Source organism: Myotis davidii, unplaced genomic scaffold (assembly GCF_000327345.1).
Source record: "Myotis davidii unplaced genomic scaffold, ASM32734v1 scaffold181, whole genome shotgun sequence".
NCBI lineage: Eukaryota > Metazoa > Chordata > Mammalia > Chiroptera > Vespertilionidae > Myotis > Myotis davidii.
The window spans coordinates 2,476,830-2,486,824 of record NW_006291504.1 but is presented as its reverse complement, the minus strand read 5'-3'; the positions used below and the strand labels follow the sequence as shown (position 1 = coordinate 2,486,824).

Below are 9,995 nucleotides of genomic sequence, written 5' to 3'. Positions count from 1 at the left end.
GTCCTCAGCTCTGTTCCCCTGCGACATCGACCCCTGGGGGTGGGGGTGGGGTGGTGTTTCTCACTAGGAGTCAGCTCCGACGAACTCTAAATAGGAAACCTTCTCGCTCCTGTCCAGCATGAGGGTTCCTCTGTACATTTTCAGGTAGGATACGCCTCTCTCCCTTTTCCCTCCTCGTGCCTCCTGTGTCCCCCAATAGCGTTCCCCATATGTTCCTGCCGGAAACAGGGTACCGGCGCTCACTTAGCTTTTCCATACCTTCCACGGATGCTGACAGCTGTTCGCATGACAGCGATGCCCCCTCCCCTCTCGAAACAGAGGAAGGAGGCGAGCGGAGGACAAAGCTCCCAGCACCCGCACAGGGGCCCTCTGGGAGGAGGCGGATGCAGGCGGTAGGGCGGCGGTGGTCCTGGTTCATGTCTGGGCTTCAGCCTCCGACCGGATGAAGGTACAACGCACAGACCTTAAACCTGAGCCCGACATAACGGTAGCGAATTTATTTTTTTAGTTTTCACATCATCCTTTTTTTTTTTTAAACCCCAGGTAGAAGGATGCTTACGTTGTAGCAGCTGATGCACAGCTTACCCGTCCGTCCTGTTGACAACACGCTGAGGGCTGGCGCGTGGGGACTGTACCCCCCGCTCCTCCCGATGGGGACGGAAGGGGCTTGGTGACCCGGCGAGTTTATGGGTCCCGCGTTCACGTCCCCGTCATTTGGAAGATGCACGTTTCACATTTTTTAAAATCTCATTTCGCTGAGATGGGTTATGGCGCTTCTTTCTCATCACATCACAGGAGGTCCTTGGCTCTGTTGCCCCTGCCCACCCCACTTCCATCCCTCCCGGGGTGCTCCTTGCAGCTGCAAGCCCATTGGCTGCTGGGAGTGTCCATCACACCGCAGAGAGCTCCCTCCTGCAGATACAGGTTCCTCCCCTGAGGTTCGGACACCGGGGACCGTGGCCTTTCCTCACGTGCTGTGTCCGGGTTGGCAACTTGGGGAGTGTCATGTGACCCTTGATTATCCAGACGTGGGAGCCCCTCCAAGGCCATGTTCTGGGTAGAGACACCCAGACACCCACCTTTTAGCCTGATGACCTCATGAAGTATTGAACCTGACTCAATGGACTTGAGATGCGTGAGGTTTTTGCTGAAGGTTTTGTTTTGCTCTTTTTTTTCCCCCTTCCTAAAATGCATCTGCCGGATTTTCATATTATGTTAGAACCTTCACATGAATGTGCCTGAGGGGGGAGCCTAAGTCAACATTTTTTTAAATATGTTTGTTTTTTTTTAACACTGATTTTTAGAGAGAGAGGAAAGGAGAAGGAGCGATAGAGACATCAGTTTTTAGAGAGAGAGGAAAGGAGAAGGAGCGATTGAGACAGAATCATGGATCGCCTGCCACCTGCACACCCACCACTGAGGATCGAGCCCGCCACCCGGGCACGTGCCCCTGACCGGGAAATGGAACCAGTGACCTCCTGGCTCCTGGGATGACACTCAGTCACTGAGCCACGCCGGCTGGGCTGTAGGTAGACATTCTTTCACCCAAGTTAGAGTGGTCACGTCTGTGTATTCGGTTATAATTTTTCTAAAGTTCTAGTGTATAATATTGAATTCTGGTTTGGCTACTGCATTCCGTCATATTTGGCTAACAGACTGTAACCTAGGAGGGCAGCCAGCCTGCGTGTAGACCGGAGAAGGGGGAAGAGAACGGCAACACTGTCTCAAACCCGAGTGTTCAAACCGGAGGGTGTGATCATGAGAGACACCTAGTCATGCCCTGTCTCTTCCGCTGTCTGCCTTCTCCCAATAAGGTGGTTTGCTCTTTGGATTCTAGGCCAACAGGCTGAGACGAGGGAACCGTGGTCTTAATAGACAGACTTGGAGAAATGGCACCTTTGTCCTGTAGTCAATACACCAATTTCAGCCTCTTTATGGAGGAGGCTTTACCGAGCAGGAGAAATCCGCACCCGGCGACTGAAATGCCGCGCAAAGCAAATATTTAACCCAATAACTGGAACTAAATGTTAGGCCTCAGGGCGGCTGAACGCCCGCTAAAGACGTTTCTTAGTAATAGGGTGAGCCCACCGCATCTGGAGCAAAGGGAGGCCAGCCACACGCCCTGAGCCCAGCCGCCCACCCTGCACGCCCTGGCCTCCGCCCTCCCCCAGGCCTCCGCCGATCGCCGCAGCCACGCGGGGATTCCCAGCGCCCTGAGCACCCTGTGACGCTCTGTGGTTTATAAGGTTTATAAGGTCGCTTATAAGAGCTCGCCCAGCAAGTGCCGACGGCCATGCCGCGTCCTGTGCGTGCCTTGTTCCGGTTAATCACTGGAATCATCTTCCGACGATTGTGCCTTTTCACAGACGGGGAAACAACGGCGAATCGATGGCCAGCGTCCTGCAGGCCGTGCCGGGCAGAGTTTCAGCCCTGGAGCCCCACCCAGAGGCTCTTGACCACCACGCCACACGTGTCCCCAGGCACACGGCACACGCGCCTTGTACCCCACTTGGGAGATATATGGGGGGGGAAGGGACAGTGTTGCCCCTGTTTCATAGGTCGCTGGAGCAGTGTTAACTGGGGGTTCCCCCAGCAGACCCAGGGACCAGCGTTCAAGTGCAAGTGATGTCTTTGGCCGGTGCATCCACAGCAGGGGTGGGAGAGCGGAGAAGTGAGGCAAGGAAATGACCATCAGAGGGGACGTCCCTAAGTCACATTCCACAGGGCAGCCTATGGGTCCCCAGTCCCTCGCCTGAGGGGTGAGGGACAGGCCTTCACTCACTGCGGGCTCCCTTAGGGACCCATGGGAGCCTCGGGGCGGGCTCCTCTCCCCCCATCCCAGTTTGCTGCTCTGGGTCCTAGAGGCTCATCAGTTTCAGAAAGTCCTTCAGGCAGAGACCTGGCTATTGGGGCTGGGAGTCCCTGGATTAGACTAACGTGGCCCAAGGTCACGGGCACCTGGATGCGTGGCTTCCCCGGTGTTGGGTGGGGGAGGGATTGCTGAGGTCTCACCCGCGTGGGACCCACCTTACTGAGGGTTTCCTAACGTGCATCAAGGATTACATTGTCCATGTCCTCCCAGAGGCCCAGCACCTCGGGTGGTGGTTATGAGTATGGGGAGTGAACAACTAGGGGGCGTGGGGAGGGAATTATTGGGGGGCATGGGGAGGGAATAACTGGGGGGCGTGGGAGTGAATTATTGGGGGGCGTGGGGAGGGAATTATTGGGGGGCGTGGGGAGGGAATTATTGGGGGGCGTGGGGAGGGAATTATTGGGGGGCGTGGGGAGGGAATTATTGGGGGGCGTGGGGAGGGAATTATTGGGGGGCGTGGGGAGGGAATTATTGGGGGGCGTGGGGAGGGAATTATTGGGGGGCGTGGGGAGGGAATTATTGGGGGGCGTGGGGAGGGAATTATTGGGGGGCGTGGGGAGGGAATTATTGGGGGGCGTGGGGAGGGAATTATTGGGGGGCGTGGGGAGGGAATTATTGGGGGGCGTGGGGAGGGAATTATTGGGGGGCGTGGGGAGTGAATTATTGGGGAGCATGGGAAGTGAATTATTGGGGGGCGTGGGGAGTGCATTATTGGGGGGCGTGGGAAGTGAATTATTGGGGGGCTTGGGGAGTGAATAACTGGGGGGCGTGCCAAGCAGTTGAGTTGTCTGAACCCAAGGAAAGGTGCCTGGGCTCATCCGTCAGGTCGGCTGCTGACCACGGTGGGTGGGACCTGGATGCATGTCCTCACATACGGTGAGATCCACTGTGTCATAACCTTCATGGCGACATGAGGCTTCATTCACAAGCTCAGCCGTAATGGATTCTAATGGATTGCTCATGTCGCCCGGTGGTGACAGTTTAACAAATCTCCCCGACACTGTCAGTTTGATGGCGACATTTCTTATCCACGCGTCTTCCTGCTCCGTCCGCGGGGAATGTTCCCAGGACGTGGTGGCAGCGCCCGGCTCGCCGAAAACTTCCCCTACCTGGTTCCTACCCCACCCCAGGCCTTCACCTCCCTATTGTCTGTGCCCTGGGTTCTGCATAGATGCACACGAGGTCGTTGGCAATTCCACCAACTTTTATTTGGCGCCGACTGTATAATGTATTTTCTGAGCCAGGCGGTACGGACTGGGATATGGGCCACAGCCTGATTCTGTCCTGCGAGAGCTCATGGTTTAGCCCAGCGGTTCTCAACCTTCCTGATGCAGCGACCCTTTAATACAGCTCCTCTCGTTGTGGTGACCCCCAATTTCATTGTTACAAATTGAACATAATTAAAGCATAGTGATGAATCACAAAAGCAATATGTAATTATACATGAGTATTCCGATGGTCTTAGGCGACCCCTATGAAAGGGTCATTCGACCCCCAAAGGGGTCGTGGCCCAGAGGTTGAGAACCGCTGGTCTAGTAGAACAGTGATGATGACATTATAGACAGAAAGGTAGGCAGACAGACAGACACACAGACAGGCAGACAGACATTCTACATCTGAGGTTCAGATGGTTCCGGAAGGGAGCGACGGTAAGGGGCTGTGCGCCTGTTTCCCGTGGGTGGTGTCCAGATAACAGCTCTCACGCCTCCCGCCACCCGCCGCTGCTCTGCGCTCCCGGAGGTGCGTGGCGCTGGGGGCAGTGCCCGGGCCAGGGCCTCGGCTCTGCGCGACCCAGAACTTGCTCCGTGAAAGGCGTCGCGGGGAGAATGTTTCCTTCAGGCAGGCGCGCAGGGGCGGGCCCTTTCAGAGCCCGAGTCTGGGATGCCACCAGACCCCACGTCCACACACTCCTTAACAAGCAGCCGGCACGGACTCCGCGCCCCACAACAACACAGGGGAAATGCCACCGAGAATGAGCCCGAGTCCCCGGGGCAGAGCCCAGCAGGCTCTGGAAGTGTCTGTGTTTCCGTGAGAAGGACGTGCTGGGCAGCCATTGTCCGCCCGCAGAATCGCGCTTGGCAGGAGACACGGGGCCTGGAAAGGAGTAGAGAAGGTCGGACAGCAGGTGGGCCCGGGAGAGGGCTGGCGTTGGTCCTGGGGACCAGCGACCCCCGGAGGGTCCAGTGGGCCGGGCAGTGGAGGACAAAGGAGGGCCAGGTCACATGTCTACCCCGAGGTGAGGAGCGCAGCGGTGAGCGGTGAGCGTGGAGAGAATGTGGACAGCTGCATTCAGCCCTTCTGCAGAGGTCCTTCCCCAGTGCCAGCCGGGACATCCCAGCATCATGACACTTAGAGCTGCAGTATGTGCCCGGCCGGCGGGGCTCAGTGGTTGAGTGTCAGCCTATGAACCAGGAGGTCAGGGTTCAATTCCCGGTCAGGGCACAGGCCCGGGGTGCGGGCTCCATCCCCAGTGGGGGGCGTGCAGGAGGCAGCGGATCCATGACTCTCCCATCATGGACGTTTCTCTCTCTCTCCCTCTCTCTTCCTCTCTGACATCAATAAAAAAACAGTAGGAGGCTGTCACTTCCCATCTGAGCGCCCGGCCGCGGATGGATGTCTCCAAGTGCCCTGCGCAGGCTGAGCGAACGAGATCCCACGGCCCCTCGTGGCTGCTTAGCTGGCTCTCCTGTCCGGCTCGACCACCTGCACCCTTTGGGGTGAGCAGGTGCCCCCCCCGTCCATTCTGTCCCCCACAGGCCTGGGGGGAAGGGCGGCTCACATGACCGGCCCACGCCCGTCACGCAGACGTCCTGTCTGTGTGCTGTCTCAGCCCCTGAGACCTCCTGCCGCCCACCTCCGCACGAGTTCTAACGCTCAGACTCTAACGGTGGTTCCACAGGCGCCCCTCTTGCTCCCCAGCTGCCGACAAATCTTACTAAACCTTTATGGGTGAAGTTCCGGGAAAGAGATCAAAGCAACATATCGGGCATGGTGATTGATTGGCTCGGGGCCAGTCTGGGAGAAGAATACTTTCTCGTGCGTATTTATGGCATTTTCCCGAAGGAAGGGCGTTCGTTTTCATGTGGCTGTGACGCTCGTGTGGCTGTGGTAATGATTTCTCCGCATCTGATAATAAAACGGCGACCGACAGTGCAAAATCCTGGCGATCGATTTGAAAGCAAGAATTGATGTTGCCGTGTCTCGTAGGCTCTTTGGAAGTGTTCGGTGGGGCTCTTTTCCTTGGATTTCTCTAGCTGCAGGGATCTGCGCCCCATCACGATGCGAAAGGTGATGTCGGACATTTAGAAATTATTTTACATGACATCTCTCTTCAGACAGAGGTCGTAGCCGACAGAAGCCAGGCCACCGGCCCTGAGTCCCAGCTCTGCCCCCGTAACTGAGAGCCCGAGGCACACCACGGTCTCGGTGCCTCAGTGTCCTCATCTGTAAAATGGGGTGACGATGGTGCGGGTCACGGCGCCCGGGTGACCATGGAGCGATAACACATCAGAGCACCTGAGGGCAGCGCCTGGCACAGAGAAGCGACCAGGGATGCTGGCAGTCGTGGTCCCTCAAATGTTTTAAGGTTCTCACAAAGGAGGGGAAACGTCGTAGGCATAGTGCTCTCTGAAAAGTGTCCACGAGCCCGGCCGACGTGGCTCCGTGGCTGAGAGTCGACCCATGAACCAGGAGGTCACGGTTCGAGTCCCGGTCAGGGCCCAGGTTTCTGGGCTCGATGCCCAGTAGGGGGCATGCAGGAGGCAGCCCATCAAAGATTCTCCCTCTTCATTCATGTTTCTCTCTCTCTTTCCTTCTCCCTTCCTTGCTCCGAAATCAATAAAAACATATTTTTTAAAAAGTGTACGCAATCCAAATAGTGCTGCTCTGTCTAACGGGCATTTTCTGTGCCCTGTGGCGATGCCAGCATGGCTGAGAGCAACTGGCCCACGCAGGCCTGCCTCTGTCGGTCCCCCGGGCACCCTGAACCCCAAGCTCCGCATTTGCCTGTCCACACTCCTGCAAATCAGTGATGGCAAACACCAGAAACCGAAGGGTGTGGTGTGGAACCACGTCTACCAAACCTGGCCCTCCCGAGGGCAGCTGTGTAGTCATCTGTGTGAACCTGTGCCCGCCTCCTCCCCGCCCACCCCTCTGCCAGCTCCCTGCAGGCCAAGGGCAGCAGGTGCCGAGTGCACGGCAGTGACTAAGACACTCGTTCCTGCACGTCTAGGGTCAGGCGGGTGGGCCCTTGTTGTCATCACACATGATGAGACATGTTCCTACCACGGTCCCTGGCTGACTGGAGGCCCGGATTCACGCGTGGGGACCGTGGAGAGCTGGGTTCACAGTGGGAAGAACGGAGAGGGAGACCTGGTCCCCCACTGACCGTCTCCTAACTGACCCAGCCTCCCTTCGCTTCCGTTCCTTCCGCTGCAAGGGAGACAGGTGACAAATCTGGGAAAAGAGATCAAAGCAGATGCAGGGCTTTTCAGTGATGGGCGTGGGGTTGCACCAGAAGTTCGTTTCACCGCAGCCCCTGTGTGTCGACGTGAAGACCGAGTGTACACAGGATAGGACATGAACTCTAAATACTTTATTTCTGCGCCCTGGCCAGTTTGGCTCAGTGGATAGAGCGTCGGCCTGTGGACAGAAGGGTCCCAGGTTCGATTCTGGTCAAGGGCATGTACCTCCATTGCAGGCTTCTCCCCAGCCCGGGCCCTGGTCAGGGCGTGTGCAGGAGGCAACCCATCGGTGTGTCTCTCTCACAACGATGTTTCTCTCTGTCTTTCCCTCTCTCTCCCACTCTCTCTTATCAATGAAAATATATCCTTGGGTGAGGATGAAAAAATCTTTTATTTCTGCAATGCACACCCTCTCCTTTCCTCGGGAAAGCATCTTGAAGCAAGCGTGCCCGCCGCCCCCACCCCAGCTCCTCCATCCGAGAGTGATGCCGGCCTGTGAGGCTCTCAGGAGTGTTTTCTAAGCATCGGCCGCCTCACTAAAAGCCCATCTCCGTGCTGTTCTCACCGTTGCACACGGATAACTGCTCTCACCTGCGCCGTCCCCCCCCCGGCAGAGCAGCCTGACAATGGCTGGTAAACACAGCTCCCCACGCGGGTTGCCGAGAAAAAAGGATGGTGGGCAGGGTGTGGGGTCAGCCTGCTGGGCGGGGGGGCGGTCAGCCCGCTTGGGGGGGGGGGCAGGCTGTTTTCCGTGCCCCCTCCTTTTTGTGTTGGCTGTTGTCCCTGCCAGGCTGCACACCATCTATCTATTTACTTGCCAGCCTTGAACTAACAGGGTACCCCCCCCCATCATAAACAGGCTGGTGAGAGAGGCCCCTCCCAGAATGAGACTCATTCTGCATCAAGGCCTCTTTGTTAATCTTCCTCAAAATAAGGCCCTTGTCTGCTGGAGAGAAAGCCGTCATTAATGTTTCATAAGAGCAGCAAAGTTGTGAATAGCCAGGGACCTCTTGAATAAAGAGCTTAGAGGTGCTGGAGAGAGAACCGGCAGGGAGGGGGCCCGCCTGCTCTTACACCATTTATCGCCCCCGCCCCAGCCGCCCTGGGAAGAAGGCAGGAGCCATCTGCGTGAGCCACCACGCTTCAGTCTCGGGGCCTTCGTGTTAATCCCTGTTGTCAGCCCTCCCCGCGTGGAGGAGGCGGTGACCTTGAGCCCGGCCCTCTGTCACGGGCTGCGGCTCCCGGAACCCAGGCAGAGGCCGGCCGTACCCACCCCATCCCGGCAGCGGCCTGCTCCCAAGTGCGGCATTCATGTTCTTTTGCTTCTGGGGTATAAATAAATATCCAAGTAGGCAGGCCGGCGCGAACCCACGAGGAATAATAAACCAAAGTAATACGGCATTGATTTCGTCCCGGACGGCTCAAGGCGTCTTTATGATGGCGGATGTTTATAGCTTCTCCGCTTAAGTGACATGAATTCTGGGCAATTAACGAGGACGTGGATGTGGGCATGTTTGGGGAGAGGGCCTGCTTCCTGATGGCTCTGAGCTCCCCCCGGCTGCACGTCCCCCAAAAGGCACCTCGGACCCGGGCCTCCCCCCGCCCCCTAAGAGCCGGCGGAGCTCTGGCCGTTCTGTATTGTTTTACACGATTGGTACCAGGAGACCAAATTAGGGACTCCATTTTGGCTGCTGAAGTGCTGTGTGTGGATATAACAATTTAATAAAGAAGCAAAGGAAGAGTCTTTTATGTGCGTTTCCTGTTTTGGGGTTTCCTCCAGCCACAGGGCTCGGAGGCTACGGCTCTGGGTCTCGCTCATGGGGTCTTCACCTTTGTCCCAGTGAGGGCGGGAGCCGAGGCCCCAGGAGCCGGGTGCCCCCGTGGACTGCTGGCTGACTGCTCTGCCCCTCCTCTCCGTCCTTCTTAGGGCTTCACTGTTATTTTTTTTGGGGGGGGAGGATATTATCTAAATTACTCAAGTAATCTATATATATAAAAGGCTAATATGCAAAGTATCCCCTCGGGAGTTCGACCGGGAGAACAGGAGTTGGATTGCTCGCTATGACGTGCACTGACCACCAGGGGGTGGCGTGCAACATGGCGGGCGACCAGCAGTGTTGGAGCGCTGAGCGAGAGAGGGAAGGAGAAGGCAGGGAGGCTGGGAACCTGATCGGCCCTAATCACGGGCCAGGCCTAGGGACCCTACCCATGCATAGATTTCGTGCACTGGGCCTCTAGTATTTAAATATCAACTCCTTGAAAAATGACAACAGCTCTGCTGGCATGGCTCGCTGGTTGAGCGTCAACCTATGAACCAGGAGGTCAGGGTTCGATTCCTGTCAGGGCTCATGCCCAGGTTGCAGGCTCGATCCCCAGTGTGAGGCATGCAGGAGGCAGCCGATCCATGATTCTCTCTCATCACTGATGTTTCTCTCTCTCTCTTCCTCTCTCTTCCTCTCTGAAATCAATAAAAAAAATTTTTTTTTTTAAAAAAAGAAAAATTAGAACATTTCAGAGAAGTTCAAGTCACCTTGGCCCCTACCACCAACCTAGGTGCCCGTTTGCCCTCCACCCTCCCGGTAGCTATGACCCTTCTAGTCTGCGCCCTCTGAAGTGTCTTTACACCCCAGCACAGCACCTGCGCCTCCCCAGCGTGAACC

The 9,995-nt window shown here is 56.8% G+C and overlaps 1 protein-coding gene across 2 annotated transcripts in view; it reads right to left on the bottom strand.

Moving 5' to 3' along the window:
- The window catches only part of CBLN1 (cerebellin 1 precursor), a 31,338-nt gene that overhangs the window by 12,518 nt on the left and 8,825 nt on the right, over nt 1-9,995 (bottom strand). For both annotated transcript variants that reach the window (XM_015564681.1, XM_015564682.1), the window contains exon 2: nt 4,580-4,586. In XM_015564681.1, coding sequence (XP_015420167.1) covers nt 4,580-4,586 — 7 coding nt within the window. The remainder of the gene's footprint in view (nt 1-4,579; nt 4,587-9,995) is intronic.